The 27971-nt window shown below is 49.3% G+C and overlaps 1 protein-coding gene across 2 annotated transcripts in view; it reads left to right on the top strand.

Annotated features, from left to right (window-relative positions):
* Window positions 1–1050: 1050 nt before the first annotated feature.
* Window positions 1051–27971, top strand: part of OTUD5 (OTU deubiquitinase 5) — a 31752-nt gene continuing 4831 nt past the window's right edge. For both annotated transcript variants that reach the window (XM_064364360.1, XM_012471564.3), the window contains exons 1-5: window positions 1051–1785; window positions 13848–13941; window positions 23202–23266; window positions 23354–23510; window positions 23609–23757. In XM_064364360.1, coding sequence (XP_064220430.1) covers window positions 1192–1785; window positions 13848–13941; window positions 23202–23266; window positions 23354–23510; window positions 23609–23757 — 1059 coding nt within the window. In that variant the 5' untranslated portion in view covers window positions 1051–1191. The remainder of the gene's footprint in view (window positions 1786–13847; window positions 13942–23201; window positions 23267–23353; window positions 23511–23608; window positions 23758–27971) is intronic.

Genomic DNA, 27971 nt, shown 5'->3' on the forward strand with positions numbered 1-27971 from the left:
TGGTCCCTGCTATTCGGGAGGCTGAGGCGGGAGAATCGCTTGAACCTGGGAGTTGGAGTCTACAGTGAGCTATGATCGCTCCACTGCATTCCAGCCTGGGCGACAGAGTGAGACCCTCGTCTCAATTAGAAAAAAAATAAAAAGGCTGGGCCGCGCCTGCGCACTAGCCATAGGGGCGGGGAGGTCACCGCGAGGGCGAGAGTGCTGTGTCGCCAGAGAAGGCGTGTCTGTTTCCCAAACAACCACTGTCCCCACGGTGCCTGTCGGTTCCAAGGTTGGTCGGTATGACGGGAGTGACGGCGTCTCTTAACCAATCACCGCAGAACTTAAGCTGTTGCCGGGGTGAAGCGGTGTCCACCTCCCCCGGAAGGGTATTTGCAGGTGGGTGGGATCGGAAGTGACGCTGGAGAGGAATGCATTGCTCTGGACTGTTGATGTTTTCCTGTCAGTCCTGCTGACAGCGTTCAAATTGGAAGCCTGGAGAGGAGGCGTTTTCCTTTCGTACGTGGAACAGGCCACGCTGTCCGTCCACAGTAACGACGCCTGCGAGTCAGAGCTTCGGGGAGAAAAGTAAAGAGCAAGACGGGACCGACAGGGAGAAAGCCTGGGAACGAGGGTGTCGACTTTGAAATTTGAGACGGAGGGCACCAGAGGGCAAGCACTCGCCTCTGATTGGCCCGTGGGCGTCGTCGAGGATCCACGCAGCTGCTCAATTGGTTGGTGTTAGCAATTGTTGTGGCGGCGGCGACGATTTTGCCCACGTACTTCCGAGCGAGGGGCGGGGCTGTGCCCTGGCGCGCGTGCGCAGCGCCCCGGGGCCCCACCCGGTAGTGCGAGAACCTGCGAGGGGGCGGAGTGAAGAGGTGCTTGTTTTGGTTCTGTTTCCTTTGAAGCAGAAGGCAGGAACAAGCGTAGCAATAAACTTGTTGGACTTAGAGAGAAGGCTACGACAAACTCGCTGCACTGCCTTCATCTTGGACTTCACATCCGGGTTCTCCTCCCGGCGTGACCCGCGCGCCGGCGCCGTCGCCGTCGCCGCCGCCGCCGCTTCTCGGACCGGTGCTGCGATCTCTTTATCCGGGTCTCGCCGTTCCCGTCGTGCTTCGCGCACTATACTAGCCCCCCTCATCCGGGTTCTCTCCCGGCGTGCTCTGCGCCGGGTTTGCTAGGGGGGTACTCGGCGGTGCAGCCATGACTATACTCCCCAAAAAGAAGCCGCCGCCTCCCGACGCCGACCCTGCCAACGAGCCGCCGCCGCCCGGGCCGCTGCCCCCGGCGCCGCGGCGCGGCGGGGGTGTGGGCGTGGGCGGCGGCGGCACGGGCGTGGGCGGCGGCGATCGCGACCGTGACTCCGGCGTGGTGGGGGCCCGTCCTCGAGCTTCGCCACCGCCTCAAGGCCCGCTACCAGGACCACCGGGCGCTCTTCACCGCTGGGCGCTGGCCGTGCCGCCTGGTGCAGTGGCGGGCCCCCGGCCACAACAGGCTTCTCCACCTCCTTGCGGGGGCCCAGGTGGGCCCGGCGGCGGGCCCGGTGACGCGCTGGGCGCAGCGGCGGCGGGTGTGGGTGCCGCGGGCGTGGTGGTGGGTGTGGGTGGTGCCGTAGGCGTGGGCGGCTGCTGCTCCGGGCCTGGGCACAGCAAGCGGCGACGTCAAGCTCCCGGGGTTGGCGCGGTTGGCGGGGGTAGTCCCGAGCGTGAGGAGGTCGGCGCAGGCTACAACAGTGAGGACGAGTATGAGGCTGCTGCAGCACGCATCGAGGCTATGGACCCTGCCACTGTCGAGCAGGTAAGAGCTGTGGGGTGATGGGTGGGCGGCTACGGTAGATAGGACCCCCACACTGTGGAGGTACTCGAAGGCTGTTTGAGATCGCCCCAAGGGATCTAGGCCTTTTCACTGGGTCTGACAGTCTTCTTTCGTAGTAGGGGTGTGTGAGACACCTTTCCTCCCCTCTAGGGATTTGGGGCTAGAGGCCTACGATGAAGTGGCAGACTTAAAGGTGGGATCCGAGGCCTCTTTTAGTGTCTGTAGTCGTCATTCCAGTTCCTGGGACCTCATCTTGTAGGGCCAATAGGTGGGAATTCTCCAAGAGACACAGGTAGGATCGCGCCCCTCTTGAACAGGAATCTCAGTTTTCCCAAGAGACCTAGGTCTGTGTTCAGTGGCTTAAGAGCTCTTTTTCTCTGGGATAGAAGTTTGAGATTAGCCCTCCAGGGAAATCAAATAAAGTGGAGACCTCAGAGATGGGGTATGAACATCCCCAAGGAGCCTAAGCCCCTTCAAGAGTCTGAGACACTCTGCATATAGGACAACCCTCTCTGCTTTGCTGGGTAATAGAACACAGGACCACTGGATAGCCAGACCTGAGACCTCAAGGGTCCTAACTCTGTCTTCAGGGGCCTGAGAGTCCCTCCTCTAGAATCAAGGTCCTGATAAACATATAACGCCCTCTTTAAGGAGAGGGATCTTCTAAGCTTTTTCCAGGGATATAAGACTTTTTGCAGGAAGATATGATTCCCTTGCCCTTGGAGACAGGGGCCAAAACCAACATCCAAGGACCAGCAGCTTTACTTGAGTACATGAGACTCATCCCCTTTCTGAGTGACAAAGGTTTGCATTTTCTATCAGTGGTCTGCAACCTACCTCTTTGGAGACAAGGACCTGAACCTCTCTTCAGAATATTAAGCTTCCTATAAGAAGAGACGGGCCCTCAACGCCCCCGCCTCCCACTGAGGGCCTGAAGCTTCTTCAGGAGAATGAGACTCAGAGTGTTGGATCCTGGGGCCTAAGATCTACCTTCTTATGGACTGAGGTTTTTAGGGACCGAGTCTGAGGCCTCTTCAGGGGCCTGGTGTCCTGCTGCAAAGGTGAAGTCTTTAGGAGACCCTTCTTGAGACTGGTATCTGAGTGGTTTTGGGGGTCTTAGACTCCCCACTCCACAAGGATATGTGACCCTTTTACCCCATTTATAAGGGACTGAAACACCTTGGGGATACAATATCCCATCTTCCTCTCTGTAACAGTGGTTTGAGGCCCTTCCCCCTTGGGCCTAAGCTTCTTGTCAGAGACATACGACCCATGTCTTGAGAACTTGAGCCTGAGACTACTCCTCAGGGGACATGGGCAACATGGGATCCCAGAGATGGTGTCTGGTGCCTCCCTATGGATCTCTGCCTACCTTTAAGGGCCTGAGAGCCACTCTACCAAGGACACTTGAGCTTTCCTTCAGGGTCAGGAGATTCATACATACCCTGGTGACTTCTGTGTCTAGAGGTAAAGTCTGAGCTTCCTTCTCAAGAAACTTGAGATGTACCCCTGAGAAACAGGATTACTCCCCCAGACCTGACCCCTGAGACCCTTTCCTTGGGGCATGGATAAAGGATCCCTGTGGAACAGGGTCCTGAGTCTACCCCCAAGGGTTTGAATCCTACCTCAGGTGTGTGAAGGCCTGTTCCCCACCTTAGGAGCTGATTTCTAAAACTGCCCTGAGGGTACTGTCACCTCACCTCAGACAACATACATACACCCCAGTCATAGGGGTCATTTAGGGACATAAGATTTCCTGCCTCGGGGACTTGGGCCTCAAATTCCAACTCCCCTTGGGGATATGAATAGGGTAGGATTCTGAGGAAAAGAGTCTGGGGCCGAGCTTTTGCTCTGGGACAAGAGATCCTTTGCCTTAGGGACTGAGGCCTGGCTCCCACTTGGGCATGAGGCTCTCCTCCTACCACACTAGGCAATCCTTTCTGTCCAGGGAGAGGAATGTGAGGTCATCCTCTCCCATTGGACAGATGGACCTGGATGCTCTTCAGGATCATATGAACCCCATATTCTGAACCCCCTTCTGAAACCCCTTGTGGCCAGGGCCAAGAGGGTCCTCCTACTTTCTGTGAGAAGATTGTCAGGTCCTCAGGACATGGAGTGTGGAGCCTCCCCTCTGAAACCAGGAGTGATTCCAAGTCTCTCCCTGACCCAGCTATGCTTGCTTCTCACATCTAGGTCATGTAATAAGTTCTGAACTGCTTTTGACAAGCTTTTTTCTTCCCAGAGACAGGAAAGGGGTTTGGGACATTATCACTCTGGAGAAACTCTCCTCCCACATTCCTTTTCCCTTTGGCTCAGGTAAATCTTTCTGTAATTCACAGGGGCCCCAAGCCTTGTCTTGAGCTCCTTGTTCTTGTTCCCTTTCTCCCATCATTCTGGCACGATAAGCCATATGTACTCAAGGGTCACGACCAGTTATTTATTCTCTCTCTGGTCAGGTAGTTTCTCTCCTCCCACAGAAGCAAGGAGCGATACATCACTGGTCCCAGGGACAGAGGAAGAACATCCTGTGCTGGCATGATAACTCAAAAACACCTCCTTACTCCCCCTCCCTAGAGATACATCCCTGGTTCTAAGTACAAAGAGAAAGAACATCTTGTGCTGCCATTGTAACTCAGAAACACCTCCTTACGCCCCTTGCAGTCCCTCCCTTATACTTGTCTTCACAAGAACATAGGAGTAAGCTGGGCATAGTGCTGTGTGCCTGTAGTCCCAGTTACTTGAGAGGCTGAAGCAAGAGGATCACTTGGGCCTTGGAGTTCAAGACCTGCTTGGGCAACATAGCGAGACTTCATCTTTATTTAAAAAAACAAAAAAATAAAGGGTCGGGCGTGGTGACTCACGCCTGTAATCCCAGCACTTTGAGAGGCAAGCGGATAATCTGAGGTCAGAAGTTCAAAACTAGCCTGGCCATCATAGTGAAACCCTGTCTCTACTAAAAATACAAAAATTTGCTGGGTGTGGTGGCACGCGCCTGTAGTTCCAGCTACTTGGGAGGCTGAGGCAGGACAGTCGCTTGAACCTGGGAGGCGGAGGTTGCAGTGAACCAAGATCATGCCACTGCACTCCAGCCTGGGTGACAGAGTGAGACTCCGTCTCAAAACAAAAAAAAAAAAAAATCACATTCTATGGGCTCATGAAACCTGCCCTTCCCAATGACAGAGAAGAGGCTTTCTGTCCCTGCACTTCTTGGGACAAAGATGATCCTCTTCTCCCTTCCTCACCTGGTCCAACTGGAGAGGTTTTGGGGATGAGAAGAGGGAACATTCCTCCTACCACTGCAGTATTGGTCCTAAACTGTCACTAGGGCTGTTTGTAGCCTGGAGGTGAGTTGCGTCCCTTGGGAAGAGAGGGAGTTGTTGAGAGGGAGTCTGGATGGCAATTCTGGTCCTGGTTCTGACTACTTGGGCTTCCTCATTGTCCTGATTCTCTGAATGTATCTCTACTCCCTTTAAGAGTTTTTTTTTGGTACCCTGGGGTCCAGGTGCTGGGTGGGTGGTGATGTCAAGGGTTACCAGGCATGGCTGCCTTGCTGAGAGTCTGCTCTGTGAAAAGGTCGGCCTGTAAGCATCCTGAGTTTGGAGACCCCACAGAGAGCTCTTTGAGAAGGGGCATATGAACTGAGGTGGTGGAAGAAGCTGGGCGTGGTACCATAGTTGTTGCCTGGGTTCCAACTCTGGGTCTTTCAGGGCTTTGCTGGGTGAACCAGGGTAGGTTCTACCTATGCTCTCTGGGCCTCAGTTTCCTTACTGGTCAGGCAAGATGCTGGTGAGGTGTTGTTTAGCTTTGGGATTTTAGGGAACTCAGTCCAAAGCTTTCTGGACCTGGAGGTGATACAGAATGATGGATGTCTTTTGAGGAGGAACTGGGTTTCTCCCCTCTCTTCCTGGCTCCTCTGTTCCCTCTTAGCCATCCAACCTTGGTGGGCAGGACAAGCAGCCTGTTTTGTATGAGGCTCAGGGTTGAAGAACAGCCATTTTTTGTGGGCAGCCGTGTTGTAGTGAACAAGCTCGTTGGGATTTCCTGTCCGGAGGCCTGTTGGATAGTGGTGTAGAGAGGCTGAGTTGTGTGTGGAGTTTGGGCTTCGGAGCAAGGCAAGCTTTGAGCCATCATCCCTCAATTCTTTCATCACCTTCCAGACCTCAGTGTCTCCTCCTTACCTGCTTTATAGCTTTAGGCAAACTACTTCCCCCCTCAGCTGCCTTTTTTGCAAAAGTTCATTCATGTCCAGGTGTGAGTATGTGACCTTGCTCACCTTGGACCTTGACGGGTTCTTCGTCTTGGCCAGAATGGGCAGTTTGCCCCAGGGTCATCTTGGTTCTTCCTAGAATACTTTGTCCACTCCTAGTAACCTATCTTTGGTAGCAAAAGCCCTTCATTTGGCATCTAGGAACCTGCTGATTTCTTGGGCTCTTCTTACCCCACCTGGAATTGGGTAGCTAGCTGGTAGGGAAGCAGGAAAGGGTCGCTGCCCAGGCAACGTGGATATGAGTCCTGTTTCTGCAGTAAGTTTTTTTGTGGTCTTCAGGCAGTTCCCTTTTCTGGGTCTTGGTTTCTCCCTCCATGAAATGGGTAGTGGTGATGAGGGAGGTTAGACTCACTGCTCTGAAGTAAGTTGTAGTCTTTTCTTTAATTCCCTGCTGCCACTCCCGTCACCCTTCATGCAAGTTTTAAATGGGACCTCTTGACCTTTGGGGGTTGTGCTAGAACATTTCAAGCAGTGTTCAGCATCCTCCTTGGCTGGTGCTGAGCCCTTGGATATATTTCTTTTAACAACTTTAATGAGATGTAATTCATGTACCATACCATTTGCCTATTTAAAGTGTACAATTCAGTGCCTTTTAGTATATTCACAAATCTGTGCATCCATCACTACAGTCAATTTTAGAACATTTTCATCACCTTAAAGAGAAATCCTGCACTCCTTAGCTATCATCCTCCAATTTTCTTATCCCCTTCCTGCCTCTGGCAACCACTAATTTACTTTATGGCTTGTTTGATTTGTCTATTCTGGATGTTTCATGTAAATGGAATAATATGTAGTTATTTGTTACTTGTTTTTTTTCAGTTAGCATGTTCTAGGCTTATCCACGTTGTAGCATGTATCAGTACTTCATTCCTTTCTACTGCTGAATAGCAGGATAGCAGGATCTTGGTTTTTTGTTTTTTGTTTTGCTTTTTTTTTTTTTTTTTTGAGACGGAGTCTCGGTTTGCCACCCAGGCTGGAGTGCAGCAGCTTGATCTCGGCTCACTACAACCTCTGCCTCCCGGGTTCAAGCGATTCTCCTGCCTGAGCCTCCCGAGTAGCTGGGATTACAGGCCTCTGACATCATGCCCGGCTAATTTTTGTATATTTAGTAGAGATGGGGTTTCACCATGTTAACAAAGCTGGTCTTGAACTCCTGACCTCAGGTGATCCACCCTCCTTGACCTCCCCAAGTGCTGGGATTACAGGTGTGAGCCACCATGCCCCGCCAATCTTGGGGGTTTTTAATCCCCCTCCCCTCAGTGGCCTAGCCAAAGTGGCCTTGCTCTTCTTCCTTTCTGCCCTGGAGGGGTTGTGTTGGTCCTTAGAGCGCAGTGTGTCTATGTTTCTCTTTGGATGGGTTGCCTGTGTTTTGTCCATGGAGCCAGGCTAGTGTTCCTGGGTGCTTTGCTGGAGGGGGTGGTCTTGGCACCAGGGCTGCTGAGACAGAACTGTGAATCCCAGAATACTAAATACCTCTTGGCCATGGGCTCTGGGAAGACATCTGTCCATGAGCTGCCACTGCTGCTGCCATCTTTTGTCCCCTCCCCACTTCAGTGGCAGCCCATCCATCCATAGGCAGAGTCAGTAGTTTCCCAGGCTGAGAGGGGAGATTCCAGGGCCCTGCTGCCTTAATTCTAACCTCTCACCCTGGAGGATGCTAGGTAGGTGGACCCTGAAGAGTGGGATCCATGCCATGTTGTCTCACAGCCGTGAGGCCCTAGGGCTCAGACACCAAGGAGTGCTACCAATGGGGGTGTGTTAGTTTCCTGTGGCTGTTGTGGTATTACCACAGACCAGGCGGTTTAAAACAACAGAAGTTGGCTGGGGACGGTGGCCCACCCCTGTAATTCCAGCACTTTGGGAGGCCAAGGCAGGTGGATCATGAAGTCAGGTGTACAAGACCAGCCTGGCCAAGATGGTGAAACCCCCATTTCTACTAAAAATACAAAAATTAGCCAGGCGTGGTGACAGCGCCTGTAATCCCAGCTACTTGGGAGGCTGAGGCAGAGAATTGCTTGAACCCGGGAGCGGAGTTTGCAGTGAGCCAAGATCCTGCCACTGTACTCCAGCCTGGGCAACAGAGCGAGACTCCATCTCAAAAACAGACAAACAAAAAATAAAACAGAATTTTATTCTCTCACAGTTCTGGAGTCCAAAATTAGTTTCACTATATCCAAATCAAAATGTTGGCAGGACCATACTCCTGGAAGCTCTCAAGGAGAATTCAGACCTTTTCTAGCCTCTCATGGCTGCCAGCATTCCTTGGTTTATGTTATGGCTGCATCATTCCAATCTCTGCCTCCATCTTCACCATCACCTTCTCTGTATGTGTGGTTTCCTCTTCTGTTCTTATTAAATTTCCCTCTGTCTCTCTTTTATAAGGACACTTGTAATTGCATTTAGGTCCTACCTCATACTCCAAGATAACCCCCCATCTCCAGATGTAAGTTAATTACATCTGCAAACACCTCTCCTTCCCCTTCTTCCCCTTCTTCCCCTTCCTTCCCCTCTTCTGACAGGGTCTTACTCTGTCACCCAGGCTGGAGTGCAATGGCGCAGTCTTGGCTCACTGCAACCTCCACTTCCTGGACTCAAGTGATCCTCCAGCCTCAGCCTCCCAAGTAGCTGGGACCACAGGTGCAAGCCACCATGCCCGGCTAATTTTTTATTTTTGTTTGTTTTTGAGACGAGGTCTTGCTCCGTCACCCCGGCTGGAGTGCCATGGTGTGATCTTGGCTCACTGCAACCTCGACCTCCCAGGTTTCAGCAATTCTCCTGCCTCAGCCTCCTGAGTATCTGGAATTACAGGCGTCTACTACCACGCCTGGCTAATTTTTGTATTATTAATACAGACGGGGTTTCACCATATTGGCCAGGCTGGTCTCGAACTCGTGACCACAAATGATCCACCTGCCTCAGCCTCCCAAAGTGCTGGGATTGTAGGCGTGAGCCCCTGCGCCTGGCCTGAAATTTTTTTTTTTTTTTTTTTTTTTTTTGAGATGGAGTTTCACTCTTGTTACCCAGGCTGGAGTGCAATGGCACGATCTCGGCTCACCGCAACCTCCGCCTCCTGGGTTCAGGCAATTCTCCTGCCTCAGCCTCCTGAGTAGCTGGGATTACAGGCACGCACCACTATGCCCAGCTAATTTTTTGTATTTTTACTAGAGACGGGGTTTCACCATGTTGACCAGGATGGTCTTGATCTCTTGACCTCATGATCCACCCGCTTCGACCTCCCAAAGTGCTGGGATTACAGGCTTGAGCCACCGCGCCCGGCCGAATTTTTTTAGAGATGAGATTTCGCCATGTTGCCCAGGCTGATCTTGAACTCCTAAGCTCAAAGCAATCTGCCTGCCTTGGCCTCCCAAAGTGCTGGGATTACAGGCATGAACCACCACACCCAGCCCTACGTTTGTCATTATAAGGTAGCATTTACATGTTCCAGGAGTGTTAGGGTTTGATATCTTTGCGTGGCTATTAATCAGCCTACTACAGAGGCTTTTTTCCCTTCCAAGGAAGGGAAGGGAACTCATTACATGGTCTCTTCCCTTCAAATATTACAGGGGAAGCCCTTAATATTTGAGTCTGCCCAGCATCCCTATTATTGGGAGGCTTGGTGTCCCCATTCACAGATTGGAAAACTGTGGCTCAAAGCAGTTCATCACATGGCTAATAATTGGTGGAGCTAGATTGGAACCCAAGTCAGTTGTGTTCCACAGCCTGCTCCAACTTCTCTTGGGCCTTTAGACCACTAGGTGACAGAATCTTGCCTCACCTCCTGGGATCCTCTGGTGTTAGAGAGCTTTACTCAGCCTTTTTGTGGAGGCTCAGAGATAGGGAGGGACTTTCCCACAGGCTCTGCAATGGGTTTGCAAGGTTCACAGCCTGGACTTGACCTCCTCAGGCAAGGGCACTGTTGGAGCTTAAACTTATCTATGGCTGAGCTATCCCCTACCCCCAACTCCTACCAGCCCTTCCTAAGCAATGTTTTACCCCCAAAGGGAGAAAGAGAAAGGCCAGAGCCCAAACTCTTCAGGCTGCTGATGCCAAAGCCAGTGGGTGGCTAGCAGTCCAGCCTCTAGATCCAGGCCTGGATGCCAATTTGACTGGCCCAGGACCCAAACCCTGCTGTGCAAGGGGCCTACTCAGGTCTCTTTCATTTTTAGAGACAAACAAGGATATTTCATGAATGGACTGCAAGGTATGTCCTCCGTGCTGTGGCTCGTGGGAGCCTTCCCTGGTTGTCTCTACACTAGGCTTTGCTGGTACCCAAACTCCAGTTCCTTTCTCTTTCTGCCTTTGTTTTTTGTTTTGTTTGTTTGTTTGTTTTGAGACGGAGTCTTGCTCTTTTGCCTAGCCTGGCTGGAGTGCAATGGCACAATCTCAGCTCACTGCAACCTCCGCCTCCCAGGTTCAAGTGATTCTCTTGCCTCAGCCTCCCGAGGAACTGGGATTATAGGCACACGTCACCACGCCCAGCTGATTTTTTGTATTTTTAGTAGAGATGGGGTTTCGCCATGTTGGCCAGGCTGGTCTCAAACTCCTGACCTCAGATGATCCACCCACCTTGGCCTCCCAAAGTGCTGGGATTATAGGCATGAGCCATCATGCCCAGCCTCCTTTCTGCCTTTGTAAAGTGTGGGTAATGTTTCCTGCCACCTGGGCTGTGGTCAGGACAATTAAATGAGGTCACTCTGCATCTGGCATGGGGTAGGTATTCAGCTAATATGAGTTCATCTTCCTGGCCCTCCCTGCTTACCTGCCTAGTACTACCCAGAACTTTAGCTCTACTGAATTCATTGCTGGGCTCCGGGCATCCCTGGTGCTTTGTGGCAGAAGTGACTTCATTTCTCATCCAGTTAACAAGCATTTTTGGAGGTCTTGGTGTTTTAATGCTTTGCTCAGGTGGCACCTCCTCTCAGGTGCTCGCCTAAATGGCTGGGTCAGGTCTCTGTTTCTTTTCTTTTCTTTTTTTGAGACAGTCTCACTCTGTCACCCACCCAGACTAGAGTGCAGTGGCATGATCCTGGCTCATTGCAACCTCAGCCTCCCAGGTTCAAGCGATTCTTCTGTCTCAGCCTCCTCAGTAGCTGGGATTACAGGTGTTCACCACCATACCCAGCTAATTTTTTATTGTATTTTTTTAGTAGAAACAGTATTTCACCATGTTGGCCAGGCTGGTCTTGAACTCCTGACCTCAAGTGATCCACCTGCCTCAACCTCCCAAAGTGCTGGGATTACAGGCGTGAGCCACCGCACCGGGCCCCTCTTTTTGTTTCACAACACCTGGTATTCACCTTTCTCACAGCCCTATTCATACCTTGTGGTGGTTACCAGTTTCCCAACCTCTCTGCTAAGTAGTTTGTGAACTTATCAAGAGTAGAGACTAAATCTGATTCATTTCACTGTCCTCACTGCCCAGCCCAGGATCGATTTTAGTAGCTACCTGGTAAGTCTTTCTTGGCTGGATAATAGGAGCCCCTCTCCTGTTTGATCTCCTTTTCTCCTCTCTTTTTTCCCTTTTCTCCACAGGCAGGAAGTTGTTGTGTTCCCTTCTTTTTTAAGAACCTTTTCTTCTATCAGGTTTGAGACTATAGTTATGGTTGCAGCATCCCTGCTGGAGACCCCTGGCTGGGACAGGCCCATGACTCTGGGAGATGGCTAACCCTGTGGGGCCAGGATGGACTTAGGGATAACTGGCTGGAGTGTGTTAATCCACAGGCTTGGGGGCAAGGAGGGGCACCTGGACCACTGGAATGTTGTGTACAAACAGGAGTCTTTGTGCTGCCCATAGAAGCTCATTAAGGGCTTCCAGGTGCCTTTGTCATCTTTAGAAATCTAGCCACATCTTCCTGGGGTATGGGCCCTGATGATGGGGCTGACTGGGTATTCCCTTGTCACCTCTTCATGCCCTCCTGTCCAGCTACTCAGAAGGACTTTCTGAGGGCTTCTCAGTTGTACATAATCTCTGTGCTGATCTCGTCCCCTTCTGTGATTGGCAACAACCTTTCCCAGTGTATGGTACGTTATTTAAAAATAATCTTTAGGTCCTGAAACTCCTCTGAACCTGTTGACAGCTCTGTCCAGTAGATCAACATATACCCCATTCCATAGGAAACTGAGACTGATATCGGGCAGCAATGTGAGGAAGCTGGGGTTGGAACCCAAAGCTCTTTGCTTCCGAACCTTGTGCTTACAACTTTGCCAGAGATGCCTCTCCTCAGGCTTTCCTAGGGGATGGGTTCCACCTCTTGCCTGAGCTGGGGAAAAATAGCCTTATGGATAGGTGGGCCCCTATGTCTGATTTCTGTTATCCTGGATCATATAAATCCCTGGGTAGGGCCGTGTCCCCAGGGAGCAGGCTTGGGATCCTGTAGTTTGCAGCCCTGTTGCTGGGTCAGGCTGGCTGCTTCTGGTAGCCAGCAGAGGGCGTGAGGGACCCAGGAAAGGTTGGTCTGCTGCTTCTGGTTTGTTTTTGTTTTGAAATGAAAATTATGTTTTAAGAGGTAATGTCATTTTTTTTAAATTCAAAAATATGTATTTATACAGGTTCATTTAACTTGAACCTTTGCGGTACCAGATGTGCTTTGAAATTTAGGAAAAATTCAGAATCTGTAACACTCACCTGGTGTATATACTTTGTATTATATAACACCTCCAGCAGGGTCTGAGGCAGTACCTCATAATCAAACCCCTGAATATTTTCTGCATTGAAATATTTGAATATTCACCCCAAGTGGGATAGATTCTTGTCAGTTCTGGTCAGGTTATGATGCCAAATGAGTTAGATAAAAACTTTTGATTTTCAAAGCTTTTTGGGTTTAGTATACCTTTATAAAAAGGGAAATGGGCCAGGTGCAGTGGCTTGTGCCTGTAATCCCAGGATTTTGGGAGGCCGTGGCGGGCAGATCATGAGGTCAGTAGATCAAGACCATCTTGGCTAACATGGTGAAACCCCATCTCTACTAAAAATACAAAAAATTAGCTGGGCATGGTGGCACGCACCTGTAGTCCTAGCTACTCGGGAGGCTGAGGCAGGAGAATCACTTGAACCTGGGAGGTGGAGGTTGCAGTGAGCCAAGATCACGCCACTGCACTCCAGCCTGGGTGACAGAGTGAGACTGTCTCAAAAAAAAAGGGAAAGTGAAATAAAATTGCTGATAACACCAGCACTTAGGGATAATATTTTGCTGTCTAGTCTTCCCAATTTTGTGTACATGTGTTCGTATACATACATAAGTATATATGTGTATAAATGTGTGTGTATATATATCTGTTAAATGTGTTTAGTTACAGATGAGAGCATTGTTTGCAGACTTGTGACTTATACAGTATATCTTGGAATCCTCTAACTCTTTGTCAGATTCAGGATCTAGGCTCTTGCCAGTCACTTCCTCTTCAACATCTTTCCTAGATGAAACTCCTTGAGGTAGAGCCACATTCTCCACTCAGACACTTGCTGGGTCTGAGTCTCTGGCTGTCTGGTGGAATGTGGCTCCCTGGGCCAGGCCCTTCAGGATCAGCAGAGGTCAGAAGGCAGATGGGGCCACTGTTCTCAGGTTACTTGGGACCCTTTTGGAAGCAAGTCTGAGGTTCACCCAGCAACTGATTGCCTAAAAGAGTCTCCTACTTCACATTCATGGAGTGGTCAAACAGGGCTGAGAACTTTACTTTGCCCAGCATCCTCTCTGTCTAGGCCTCTCAGGAGCTTAAGGTTGGGGCCCTGGGGAGGGAGTACAGGTCTTCCCTGTTGCTGACTCCCACCTCTTCCCTCCAGCAGGAGCACTGGTTTGAAAAGGCCCTACGGGACAAGAAGGGCTTCATCATCAAGCAGATGAAGGAGGATGGCGCCTGTCTCTTCCGGGCTGTAGGTGAGTCTCTGCCTTAGTCCTTAAGGGCCTAGGGCTGCCCCTAAGCAGTGTCCCAGTTATCAGGAATAGCCCCTGAGACAGGGTTGAGGCAGTTAGCTAATCTTTTAGGGACTCTAGACTCTACCCTCAAGTTGATATGTGACCTCTGGCTGTGGGTCTTGAGACATTGTAGTGGTGGAGGATTAATACTAATAATAGCAAGAATAGTGATAAAGAAAATAACATCCTTTGGGACACATTGGTCTGTCAGGTGCTACAGGAAACCTCTTTGATTCCCCACTAAGCTAGGTGAGTGTAGGGACTATTGTTGCTTCCATTTGTCAGAAGAGAAAAGTGGCTCAGAGATGGCGGGGTGACTTTTCTGGAGTAAAATAAGTAGTAGAGTTGGGATTCAGTATCTGGGTTAGATTAGTCTAAGGCCCATGCTCTTAACCATAGCACACTGCTGTCACCCTGGGCTGTAGGACCCCTAGGTTTATACCCAGATCCCATCTCTGGTGTGTTGTGAGTCTCTGTTCCTCAATCTGTGTATATGGGGGCTATGAAACTAGATCTTTACAAATTTCTTATATAATTTTTTTTCAACTTATATGAAAGAAGAAGGATGAACCCTCATGTACCCATCATCCAGCTTCAAAATAGTCAACACATGGCCAGCCTTGTTTCATCACTATCCCACCCACTCTTTCTCACTCCCCTGAAACGAGTATTTTAAAGCAAAACCCTGACATTGGATCATTTCATTCATAAATATTTCTGTATGTTTCTCTGACAGATACAGACTTTCTTCTTTTTAACATAATCAAAATGCCGTTACTGCACCTAACAGAATTAATAATGCCTTAATACCATTGTTATCCAGTCTGAGCTGTATCTTTGAGGCCATTTTGGCTCTGAATCTGTGACCCAATAGGTAGTTGTGAGGTCCTGTGCTAGGGTGAAGGGGAAGCTGGGAGTGTGACCTGATCCTCCCTTTGATGCTCTGATATCTACCAAGGAAAAGTACCGTCTGATAGGAGCTTTGAGCTGGGAGTCAGAAGACCTACCTTCTAGTTCTGGTCCTGACTCATAACTGCTGTGACACTTGGCCTTGGTTTTCCCGTCTGTGAAATGGTGTTGATTCTCAGTGCCTCTTTGAGTTCCTTCTTGGTCTGCTGTTCTCTCCGTCTGTGAGTACCCCCATGTCTACTGGTGGGCTGGACTGTTTCAGGCTCCATCCCTGGCTGCGCCACTGATTCTCAGTATGACCTTAGGCAAGCAGCCGTTCTTTCTCAGCCTGTTTCCTCATCTATAAAATGGGGCTAAAAGACCCTCATGCTGTAACGATTTAATGAAGTTGCTTTGGTAAATCCCTTTAGTGCCTGACACATATAGCAGACCCTCAAGGAACAGTAGCATTTGTAAAACCTAGATGCCATTTTCAGTGGTGCCTCAGAGTCACATGTGTTTGTTGAAAGGGTGGAGTGAGTGATCTCCTCTCTATTCTGCCAAGCAGAAGAGGCCCAGGCAATGGGATCTGTTGGACTGGGAAAAAACTCACCCCTCCTACACCTCTGGCTCAAGTCTCTGTTCTCCCTGGGATGTTTCCCAGAGGAAGAGCTGGGTTTGGGGGCATCTTGGACAAAAGGAAGACAAAGAAAGAATAGATGGGGGCCTGTTAGGTGCTAGGCCCTGTGTCGAGACCTCAGGCTGGATGTGGGGTAAGCAGGGCTGCTGGTGGAGTTAGGATCAGAGAATGCAGCAGGCATCTGAGTCTTGGGCAGTCATTGAGGGTAGGCCTTGGGGCTGGCTAGTGAGGACCTGGCTTGTGTAGTAACTCATATCAAGAGCTGTGTGTGTGTATCTAGCTGTTCTCCCCAAATACCCCCGACCCTTCCTCCCACTGGGGCCTTCAGTAAGGGGCCTCCACTTAAAGGAAGAGCTGACCATGGCAGGTTGAAGGCCTTTCCTTATCGGCACTATGACTACACATTTCCCCTGACTGGACTGCCTTTGGCTTTTCTCTGTAAAACCTCAGAAGTCTGTGGCCTCTCCCCAGAAGTACATGGCCCCTGGTCTCTAGACCTTATCTGGAGGTTTCCCTGGTACAGAGTGCATAGTACATGTGCCTGGGAAGGGGACTTTGTCCCCAGGCTTTTTGCTGCCCACCCCCCACCCCCCTCCCCACCCCCCCCGTTTCCAGCCTAGCCTGGATAGGGACAGATGGCAGTCAGCTTAGGCTGTAGTGTGAAGCCCTACAGGCTGACTTCCTGCCCTGTGTTGAATAGTGGAAGGAACGTGTAGTAGAGTTGAAGTTGGGGGTGGGTGTTGCAAATGTAGAGGGCACTGTTTTCTTGACCCCTGCTGTGTGCTAGGCATTCAGCTAGGTGCTTCAGGCTCACTTGCAAAACTTGGATCATTATCCCATGAGACAGGTGAAAAGATTGAAGCATAGAAAGGGAAATGACATGCTCAGAGCCATTAGCCAGAGCTGGCCTGGGAACCCAGAGGTGTCCAAAGGACACATTTTTTTTTTGTCGTTGTTGTTTGTTTTTTTTTTGAGATGGAGTTTCACTCTTGTTGCCCAGGCTGGGGTGCAGTGGTACAATCTCGGCGCACTGCAGCCTCTGCCTCCCAGGTTCAAGTGATTCTCCTGCCTTAGTTTCCTGAGTAGTTGGGATTGCAGTCTTGTGCCACCATACCGGGCTAATTTTTGTATTTTAGTAGAGATAGGGGTTTCACCATGTTGGTTAGGCTGGTCTCGAACTCCTGACCCTCATGACCTACCCACCTTGGCTTCCCCAAGTGCTGGGATTACAGGCATGAGCCACCGTGCCTGGCCAGGACACATTCGTTTTATGATCCTAGGATCCTTAGCTTCTTAGCTTGGTTGTCAACTGGCAGATGACCTTGGCTATGTTCCTTGACTTCTCTGGGCCTTACCTCCTCCAAGTAGGAGTATGTGGCCCTCTATTGTTGGGAGTCTTGAGGCAGGTGACTTTCTGCCTTCTGTTCCCCTGGATTATCTTCCTTTTTTTTTTTTTTTTTTTTTTTGAGATAAAGTCTTGCTCTGTCACCTAGGCTGGAGTGCAGTGGCACGATCTCAGCTCACTGCAGCCGCTGCCTGCCAGGTTCAAGCAGTTCTGCCTCAGCCTCCTGAGTAGCTGGGATTACAGGTGTGTGCCACCATGCCTGGCTAATTTTTTTGTATTTTTAGTAGAGAGTAGAGATGGGGTTTTATCATATTGGCTAGATTGGTCTCAAACTCCTGACCTCATGATCCACCTGCCTTGGCCTCCCAAAGTGCTGGGATTACAGGCATGAGCTACCACACCCGGCCCGTACCCTGGATTATCTTCCTGTAGGGTCCTACCATTTGCTTTAGAGACATCTGAGAACTGCCTACTCCCCAGGTAGCTGCCTGTCTGCCATTGGTTCCCCTGAGTGAACCAATATGCATTGGCTGCACTCAGTTCTCTCCCACCTCCTCTTATTGGGGATTCATGAGCATAGGAACCTGAGCCTCAGAGGTAGCCTCAGTGGCCCACCCTGTCCCTGCTGTGCTCAGATAACCTCTTGGAAACGTGACTCTGCATCTCTCCTTTGCTCCCTCCCTCCATGTGGCTTTGACTCAGCAAAAACCTCTAACCCTGACAGGGTCCTGGTGCTAGCTTCTGTGGGCAAAGTGGAGGCCACATGGTTGTTTCTACATGGGCCATGGGGGAGCAGCAAGGTCTGTGCATGTTACCAGGATGAGGCCCAGAAACATTAGCTAGGCCCACTCCTCTGGGCCTTTTGGTCTTGGAACATGGACCATCAGCACTAGGAGGGATGGATCTGAGATCAATTTTGACTTTTATAAATGGGGAAACTGAGGCCTCAAGAAAGCCAAGACCCTACCCTATCTAGGTCATACAACCAGTGTCAGAACATTGGTATTTGAGGTTGAACCAGGCCACAGAAGGAAGAAGATCCCCATGGGCCATTTCCTGTACACCAGTTTCTTTCAGCCTCACTCTCCCCTGTATCCTTCAGTTTTTTTCATCCTTGCAGTGAGAATCCTTAAGCAGAGGAGCACACATCTCAGGGACCAGGCTATCCAGGGGGATGAGTTCTCCTGTCTCTCCCACTGAGGGTATGCCAGTTGTGGTAGTTGGGGCCAGAGACCAGGTCACACCACAGCTGCTTGATAAGCAGGTGAGACCTTTGTCCTGGCTCATATCCTCAGGAAATTTGTTCTCAATGGGACCAGGGTTCCCACTGGACTAGGAGGGTAGTGTGGAGCAGACCAGGTCCCTGTCTCCCTCTGCGGCTGTGTGTACACGCTTGTGTGGTTTGTTTTTAGGTTCCCTGTAGATACCAAGGTTCCTTTTTTGCCCTTAGTAGAACTTGCTATGTCTCTTCTGGCAGATAAGCAGCTATTTGGGGAGTAGGCAGTTCTCAGCTGTCTCTAAAGCAAATGGTAGGACCCTGTAGGAAGATAATTCAGGCTCCCGTGTCTTGCTTCTTCACATAAATCTGGGTACATACTGGTTACATTACATTGGTTACATAAGGACTTCTCCCAGACAGCAGAGGAGAGAGGTTGAGGCTAGTCTGTTAGAGCTCCTAGGGTTATTTCCCCTGCCCTTCACCTACCCTGCGAGAGGCTAGGAAAGAGGTTGGTGGGATAGGGGATTCCTCAGTTTGTAGAGCCTTACATCTTCATTGTTTCCTGGTTGGTGGCAAGGGCATCTGCTCATTGAATGTGATAGTTCTCTGTGGTTGTGGGATTTGTTGGGTGAGCATTTAGCTTCAGGGAGCATCTTTGGCAGGCTCTGCTGGGTGTGTATACACATGTGCATTTCTACATCGTCTATGTGTCCAGAAAAAGGAAAGAAGTGGGGTGTATATGGGGAGGGTAAGGTTGGCCTCTGTGGCCCTAGGGAGAGTTACAGCCCCTGATATCTGTAATCTCTGCCCATTCCCATGCCTTTCCTGGGTTCTAGCTGATTCCTGCTTGTACTGGTATGGAAACTGAGGCACACAAGATCAGGTCCTGCCCCAGGGAGTAAGGTGACTAAGATGGTAGCTAGACTGGGGTGAGGGTGGTAATATCACCTGGGACCAACAGCTACCTTTGAGAGCGTGGCCTCACCTTCACCCCCGTAGATGTGTGATTCCAGGTCAGCTTTGCCACATTTCTGTGTCCCCTGTGTAAAGTCAGTGTGTTTTGGTAAGAGTAGAATGAGTTTGAGTGTGAAAAGTCTTTGGTGGAACCAATTGTAGTATTGTACTGAGGATTTCTGAGCCCTTTTGGAGATGGGAACAGAGGTAGAATGGTGGGTGACCCCCTTCCAGCTGGCCTCTGGGAGGGGAGAACAGGTGCAGATTGCCCGCAAGTGCAGCGTCAGCAAGAGGAGGAGTTTCAGTTTCTATCAAAACAAGTTCTCTGAATTCCCCTTCCTCTGCAGGTCATCCCCCCAACCTCAGACCCCTCCAAAGGGAAGTCTAGCCTGGCCCCAGCCCTGTGTGCCAGCCTTCTGGGAAGAGGAGGGCTTTCTGGAGGACAGAGGTGGAGCTAGGAAAGTCAGAGAAACGAATTCTCTTTTTTTTTTTTTTTTGAGACAGAGTTTCACTCTTGTAGCCCAGGCTGGAGTGCAGTGGCACGATCTTGGCTCACTGCAACCTCCACCTCCTAGGTTCAAGTGATTCTCCTGCCTCAGCCTCCCAAATAGCTGGGATTATAGGTGTCTGCCACCATGCCTGGCTAAGTTTTTGTATTTTTAGTAGAGATGGGATTTCACCATGTTGGCTAGTCTGGTCTCGAACTCCTGACCTCAGGTTATCCACCTGCCTTGGCCTCCCAAAGTGCTGGGATTACAGGCATGAGCCACCACACCTGGCCAAAAAGGAATCCTTGTTGAGTACTTCCTATGTGTTTAGCTCTGTGCTTAGATGCTTTTCCTGCCTTATATTGTTGGAGAAAACCTTCTATTCTCCTTGTTGTGGGGGGTACTATTGCTGTTTTCCTTGGTTTGGAGATGCATATTTTCTTCTACATTAATGATTCCAAACTTAGGGTATACCTTATAATCAGTGTGGTGCGTTTTCCCCCCTCAAAAGCTGTGATTAAATACATGTTATACCATATCACCTAACAGTGGCATCATAGGATTGAGGAGAGAATTTTATATTTTATATTTTACAGATAAGTAGAGAAGTGTCATAACTTGTCCATACTTTAAGACCCTGTTTTATGAAGCCTGTATTGTTAATTTGATACTAATTTGACTGCTGAAGTTTTGAACTAAGGGCTCAGAGGTAGACTTGTGGACCTTTGGTTTCAGTAAAGATAGAGAGCCAGGAGAGGACATGCAGCCTAAGCTCTGCATTTGGGGCTTTCCTCTGGCTGAGGAATTGCAACAGAAATGAGGAGAAGGGCTTTATAAGTGGTTCTGGCAACATTCTGGCTGACTTGTGGGCAACTAGCAATATGAAGGAATCGTTGTCCTCATGACAAATGGTGCTCCTGTTTCTTGACCACCTACTGTGCCTTAGGTGCTTGGCAGACCTCCTGTGTAGTTTTGACAACACCCAGCAAATGGAAGGGGAGTTACCGTCTCCACCTTATGCCTGAGGACATTTCAGCTCAGAGAGGTTAAAGGCCTTATCCATTGCCACACAGCTAGAAGGCAGCAGAGCCTTTCTGCCAGGCAAAGGGGTCAGTGGCAGAGAAATGGGACCCTCGGGTTTTTCCCCCAGCTCCCTTCCCTGTTCCACGGTGTCCTCTCTTTCCCCCATTTTCCTGCATCTGGCATCTAGCTCTTGAAGATAGAACTCCCAGGCCTGGAAATGACAGTTGACCTTTCCATGGAGATAGGTTTTCTCCAACACCTCAGCCTATCTCTCTGAGCCTGGCTAGCCAACCCCTATTTAACCCCTTCATTCTCATCTTTGTTCCTGTTTACTGCAGCTTCTGACAGCACTGCCTCCCAGCACCCCAAGCTCAGCCTACAGAAATAGCTCCTCAAGCAGCTCACTGTGCGGGCTCTGTGGTTCTGGCTTCTAAGAAAGGCAGCAGCAGGGGGCCCCCAGCCTGTGCACAGGACATGTGACTTGCTGGAAATGCCGCTGAGGGGGCGGGGAAGAGTGTGGCCACAGAACCCACATCCTTGTTTACATTGGTGAAGGGGCTACCCCTTCCCGCCTTCACAACCTCCACACCCCCTCACCCTTCAGGTCTCTTTGCCTCCCAGAGGACTGGAGACAATTGTGGGCCCTATTTTCTATCTCAGAACAGCCTTTCTCACAGAGCCCTCCAGAGTAGGAAGGGGAAGGCAGGAAAGGCCTTCTTCTGACAGTTCTTCACAAAGGTAGGCTGACAGGGAAGAACTCAGGAATGTTCCCATCTGACCTGATCCTAGCCCAGCGCCCTAAGGGAGATCCCATCAGAGCAGTGGTCCTCTGGGGAAACAAAGGGAAATTCCCTAAACCAGTGGAAATCAGACTTGCATGATCTTCAAGCCCACTTTAATTTCACAGGGAGAAGAGCTCCCGGGCTTACCCAGCCTATCCATTTGCTCAATAAACTTTTCCTGATTTCCTTTACTGTATCGGGCCCTGAGCTGGGGGTGGACTTTGGTGTGAACTGCCCTTTGCCTTCAGTGGGAGCCCAGTGTGGTTGGGCAGAAGTCTATGCACACCTTTGATAAATCTGGTGATAGAGGTGTCCTGGGTAGTGGGAAACTGTATTAAAGAACATATTGGGCCAGGCACGGTGGCTCACACCTATAATCCAGGCACTTTGGGAGTCTGAGGTGAGAGGATCGCTTGAGCCCAGGCGGTCGAGGCTGCAGTGAACTATGATCCTGCCACTGCACTCCAGCCTGGGCAACAGAGCGAGACCTTGTCTCAAATAAATAGATAAATAAAGAACACATTGGTGTTTGAGAAGTAGGCAGCTGACGAGGATGGAAGGAGCGTCCTGAAGAGAAGGAACGTCATGTGTGAAGATCCTCAAGCGAAGCAGAGGGAGTGTGTTTCCTTCTCGCCTTAGTTTGACCAAATCTCACGACGCCTGGACTATTCGGGCCACAGGCTGCCCATCCTGAGTTAAGCTAAAGTTAGTTGCATGTGTGTCTTATCTCTTTTACTAGACTGTTTGCTCCCCGAAGGTAGGGGCAGGATTTTACTCACCTCTGTCACCTTCACAGTATCCCATATTCAGGCCTCCCTATGGAGGAAGGAATTCTGATTTACTGTGTGGCTACTCTGTCCCAAGCCCAGTGGTAGTCATTTTATACCCATTATCTCATTTAATCCTCACAAAAGGCCTACCATGTTGTTATCCCTCTCTTTTTTTTTTTGTGAGACAGAGTCTCACTCACTCTGTCGCCCAGGCTGGAGTGCAGTGACACGGTCTCAGCTCACTGCAACCTCTGCATCCTGGGTTCAAGCGATTCTCCTGCCTCAGCCTCCCAAGTAGTTGGGATTACAGGCGCCTACCACCACGCTCGGCTAATTTTTGTATTTTTAGTAGAGACGGGATTTCACCATGTTGGCCAGGCTGGTCTCAGACTCCTGACCTCAAGTGATCTGCCTGTCTCGGCCTCCCAAAGTGCTGGGATTAAGGTGTGAGCCACTGCACCCAGCCTGTTAACCCTCTTGTTCCCATTTTACAGATGAGGCATATGAGGCTCAGAACACTTGGGTTACTTGCCTCTAGTCAACTCAGCTCTCTAGTATCTGGCAGAACTGGGCTTAGAGCCCATTTTGTTTTTTCCTTTCCTTTTTTTGTCTTTGTTCCTTTTTTTTTCAACCTATAAAGGCCGTGCTGACTCGTGGGAGTCAGGAAAACTGAATTCCAGAGTTGACTCTCTCACAAACTGAGTCTTTGTGACCTTGGACAAACTACAAACTCCTCCTGAACCTCAGTTTCCTCATGTGAAAAGTGAAGGGGGGCTGTGGGAATCAATAGCGTTTGATGCCAACCTATGGAACTTAGAATGTTCTTGACTTCTCTGAGTGGCCACGTGTACCCTAGACAAAGTCATCTGCCCAAACGGCCTGTGGCTGTGTTCCTCTCACCTGCACTCTCTTGTTCTTCAAGTCTGGCCCTGCCTGCCTTATTTATCTGTGACCCCGTTCTAGCCTACAAGGGCAAGAACTCTCCAGGCCTTGGGGTAGAAAAGGGAGTTTCCCTGGTTCCCCGGCTCCTCCTCCCCAAAGGATGTTCTGTGATTCAGAACTCTTCTCTGGCATCTCTGACCCCAAGGTGCTGCTTTCTTCTGTCCCCACAGCTGACCAGGTGTATGGAGACCAGGACATGCATGAGGTTGTACGAAAGCATTGCATGGACTATTTGGTGAGAACTTAGGGAGGCCTTGGGGCAAGGGCAGGGTGGGAGGATTTCTTCTCCACACCGACCTTGACCTTCCAATCTATTCTGCAGATGAAGAATGCCGACTACTTCTCCAACTATGTCACAGAGGACTTTACCACCTACATTAACCGGAAGCGGAAAAACAATTGCCATGGCAACCACATTGAGATGCAGGCCATGGCAGAGATGTACAACCGTCCTGTGGAGGTGTACCAGTACAGCACAGGTACTTCTGCAGTGGGTAGGTGAGGGACTGATGGCACCTCGTTCGAGCCTGCCCTACCTGGCCTGCTGTGGATGCTCCCTCCTTCTCTTTCTCTGCAGACCCCATCAACACATTCCATGGGATACATCAAAATGAGGATGAACCCATCCGTGTCAGCTACCATCGGAATATCCACTATAATTCAGTGGTGAATCCTAACAAGGCCACCATTGGTGTGGGGCTGGGCCTGCCATCATTCAAACCAGGGGTGAGTGGGTCCCTGTGCCTAGAATGGCTGCTGGATATAGAGGTCAGAAACCTCTCTTGGAGTCTCTTTTGCCCCAACTCACAAAAATAATCTGTCTCCTCTCTGCATCTCCCTGAGGTCTCACCCTTATAAAAAAGTAAGGAGTTACTCAAGGAGATCTCTCAGGGCTTATTCTTTGGTCTTGGTTTACCTGTCTGAGCTGGCTTACCTATCTTTTGTTCCTGTCGAGGGCTGGCATTTAGGATATGGAGTCCTATTTGGGAGCAGTGAGCCAGGGCTTGGTCGGGGCATCTTGGCATGGATCTTCCTCCTGGGATCATGGTGGTTACAGATAGCTGTGGTCACAGAGACAAGGGGTACAAGCCTGGCCCCACCACTGACTCGCTGTGTGACCTAGGCAGATTCTACAGGTATTCCAGGCTGGCAGCTTGGCTGATACAGAAAGCGCCTCCCACTGGGCCTGGGACCTACTAGGTGTTCAGAAGGTGGCAGTGCATTTTCCCAGCACACACTGATAGATTCTCATTCATTTCTCTCTCTCTCTCTCTCTCTCTCATAGTCATCTGCTGGGGATTTTGATATCTTCTATTCAGGTTTCACTTCTACAAACACAAAGTACTCCTGCTTCATTTTCGGAAACACATACCCTAACACCAACACACCCTCCAGCATAGGATTCTTTTTCGTTTTGTTTTTAAATAAACTTAATTTTAGAGCAGCTTTAGATTGCAAAGAGGCCAGGTACGGTGGCTCACGTCTGTAATCCCAGCACTTTGTGAGGGTGAGGCAGGCAGATCACCTGAGGTCAGAAGTTCAAGACCAGCCTGACTAACATGGTGAAACCCTGTCTCTACTAAAAACACAAAAATTGGCTGGGCATGGCAGCAGGTGCCTGTAATCCCAGCTACTGGGGAGGCTGAGGCAGGAGAATCGCTTGAACCTGGGAGGTGGAGGTTGCAGTGAGCCGAGATTGCACCACTGCACTCCAGACTGGGCAACAGAACGAGACTCTGTCTCAAAAAAAAAAAAAAAATTATTGCAAACATATTCCAGAATTCCGACATGCCCCACTATGATTAATGTATTAGCATAGTACATTTGTCATAGTTGATGAACCAATATCGACATATTATTAACTAAAGACCATACTTGACTCAGATTACCTTAATTTTTTCCTAATGATTTATCTGTTCCAGGATCCCATCCAGGATGCCATTTTATGTTTAGTAGTTGTTTATCCTTTATCTCCTCTTGGCTGTGACACTTTCTCAGAATTTTCTTGTTTTTGTTTTCAATCTGTTTACTGAGTCTAGTTTTGCCTTTTCTGGAATGTCATATAATTGGAAATGTACAGTATGTAGCTTTTTCAGACTGGCTTTTTTCACTTAACACTATGTATTTAAAATTCATCTGTGATTTGTCCTGGTTTAAAGGCTCATTTTCTTTTTTGGTGGGTGGGTGGGGAGACAAGGTCTTACTCTGTCAACCAGGCTGGAGTGTAGTGGGGCAATCTAGACTCACTGTAGCTAGGCTATGCTTCCCAGGTTTAAGCAAGCCTCTCACTTCAGCCTCCCGAGTAGCTGGGAGACTACAGGCGCTCGCCACCATGCCCAGCCAGTGTTTTTTAAAAAATTTTTTGTAGAGACAAGGTCTCACTATAATGGCGAGGCTGGCCTTGAACTCTTGGGCTCAAGTGATCCTCCTGCCTTGGCCTCCCAAAGTTCTGGAATTACAGGTATGAGCCACTGCACCCAGCTTCCTCTTTTTCTTTCTTCCAAAATGTGAATGTTTTGGCTGGGCATGGTGGCTCACGCCTGTAATCTCAACACTTTGGGAGGCCAAGGTGGGAGGATCACCTAAGGGCAGGAGTTTGAGACCAGCCTGGCCAACATGGTAAAGCCCTGTCTCTACTAAAAATACAAAAAAAGTAGCCGGGCATGGTAGTACACGCTTGTAATCCCAGCTACTTGGGAGGCTTAGGCAGGAAAATCACTTGAACCTAGGAGGCGGAGGTTGCAGTAAGCTGAGATTGTACCCCTGCACTCCAACCTGGGCGACAGAGCAAGACTCTGTCTCAGAAAAAAAAATGTTTTAAGTTTTTATATTTAATAGACTTAATTGTTTCGAGCAGTTTTAGATTTACAGAACAATTGAGGAGATAGTACAGAATTCACACATATCCTCCTCCTCCCAAACACAGTTCTGCTGTTATTAACACCTCAGATGATTATGGTACATTTGTTACAACATGCAAACCAAATATTAATACATTATTATTAACTGAAGTATGCATGCCTCCTTAGGCCTCCTTATCTGTGACAGTTTCTCAGTTTTGTTTTAGTGACCTTGACAGTTTTAAGGAGTACTGATCAAATATTTTGTAGGAAACGTCTCTTTTGGACTTTTTCTCATGATTAAACTAGGGTTGTGGGTTTTAGAGGGGAAGAGCACAGAGATTAAGTGCCATTCTCATTACATCATTTCAAGGGTGTATACTATCAGTGTCAGTTATGCCCATTGGTGTTATCCTTGATCACCTGGCAGAAGTAGTGTTTGTTAGGTTTCTCCACTTAAGGTTACTCTTTTCCACCTTTTCCATACTGTACTGTCTGGAAGGAAGTCACTCTGTGCAGCCCACACCTAAGAAATGGTTATGCCCCATCCCCTTGAGGGTAAGTATTTACAAAGATTATTTGAAATTCCTCTTCAAGGGAGCTCTGTCTCTTGTCCTTAACTCATCCTTAATTTATGAATTTTTCTAGTCATTTATTCATACCAATATGGTCTTTTTTTTTTTTTGAGATGGAGTTTCGCTTTTGTTGCCCAGGCTGGAGTGCAATGGCGAGATCGCGGCTCACCGCAACCTCCGCCTCCCTGGTTCAAGCAATTCTCCTGCTTCACCTTCCAAATAGCTGAGAATTACAGGCATGCACCAACACACCCAGCTAATTTCTGTATTTTTAGTAGAGATGGGGTTTCACCATGTTGGTCAGGCTGGTCTTGAACTCCTGACCTCAGGTGATCCACTCGCCTCGGCCTACTTGGGAGGCTGAGGGAGGAGAATCACTTGAACCCAGGAGGTGGAGGTTGCAGTGAGCCGAGATCACGCCATTGCACTCTCCAGCCTGGGCAACAAGAGTAAGACTCCATCTCAAAAAAAAAAAAGAAAAGACATTCTTGGTTGCTTCCAGTTTTTGATGATTATGAGTAAAGCTTCTGTAACGTGCTTGCAGGTTTTTTCATGGACATAAGTTTTTAGACCAGTTGTATGCATACCTGAGAGCAAGATTGCTGGATTGTGTTGTAAGATTATGTTTTGATTTGTGAGGAACTTCGAAACTGTCTTCCAAAGTGGCTGTATTATTTGCATGCCCACAGTAATGATTTGGAAATTCCTGTTGCTCAGCATTATTACCAGCAATTAATACTGTCATTGTGTTGGATTTTAGCCATTCCCTTAGGTATGTAGTGGTATCTCATTATTTTAATTTGCAATTGCCTAATGGCAAATGCTGTTGAGCATCTTTTCATATGCTTATTTGCCATCTGTATATCTTCTTTGGTGAATTGTGTTTGTGACTTCCTGGCATACAATTCCTAAAATCCTTAGAAACTCCAAAGCGATGCCTTTTTGTATGCTAATGAGTTGACTGATGGCTGGCAGCCCGTAGGTAGTTTCCCGATGGGGGCTGGTGACCAGAGAGACCAAGGCAGGATTAGGGGTTTGAGACTTTAAGCCCATCCCCCAGCCTTTGGGGAGGGGGGAGGGCTGAAGATTAGGTTGATCACCAATGTCCAATGGCTTAATCAATAATGCCTACATAATGAAGCTTCCATGAAATCCTGAAAGGATTGGGTTCTGGGAGCTTCTGGCTAGCTGAAAACGTGGAAGTTTCTAGAGGGTGGCACCCCAGGGAGGGCATGGAAGCTCCATATCCCTTCCCCCATACCTCACCCTGTGCATCTTTTCATCTGTATCCTTTGTAATTTCCTCTATGTAAACTGGCAAACGTGTTTCCTGGGTTTTGTGAGCTGCTCTAGCAAGTTAATTGAACCCCCCCAAAAAATACTGTTGGAATCCCAATTTATAGCCGGTCAGTCAGAAATTGTGGAGGCCCAGACTTTTGACTGGTGTCCAAAGGGGAGTAGGGGGAGTCTTGTGGGACTGAGCCCTCAACCTGTGGGATCTTAGGCTGTCTCTAGGTATTGAATTG

Source organism: Aotus nancymaae, unplaced genomic scaffold (genome assembly GCF_030222135.1).
Source record: "Aotus nancymaae isolate 86718 unplaced genomic scaffold, 86718_ANA_hifiasm-v0.15.2.pri h1tg000058l, whole genome shotgun sequence".
Lineage (NCBI taxonomy): Eukaryota > Metazoa > Chordata > Mammalia > Primates > Aotidae > Aotus > Aotus nancymaae.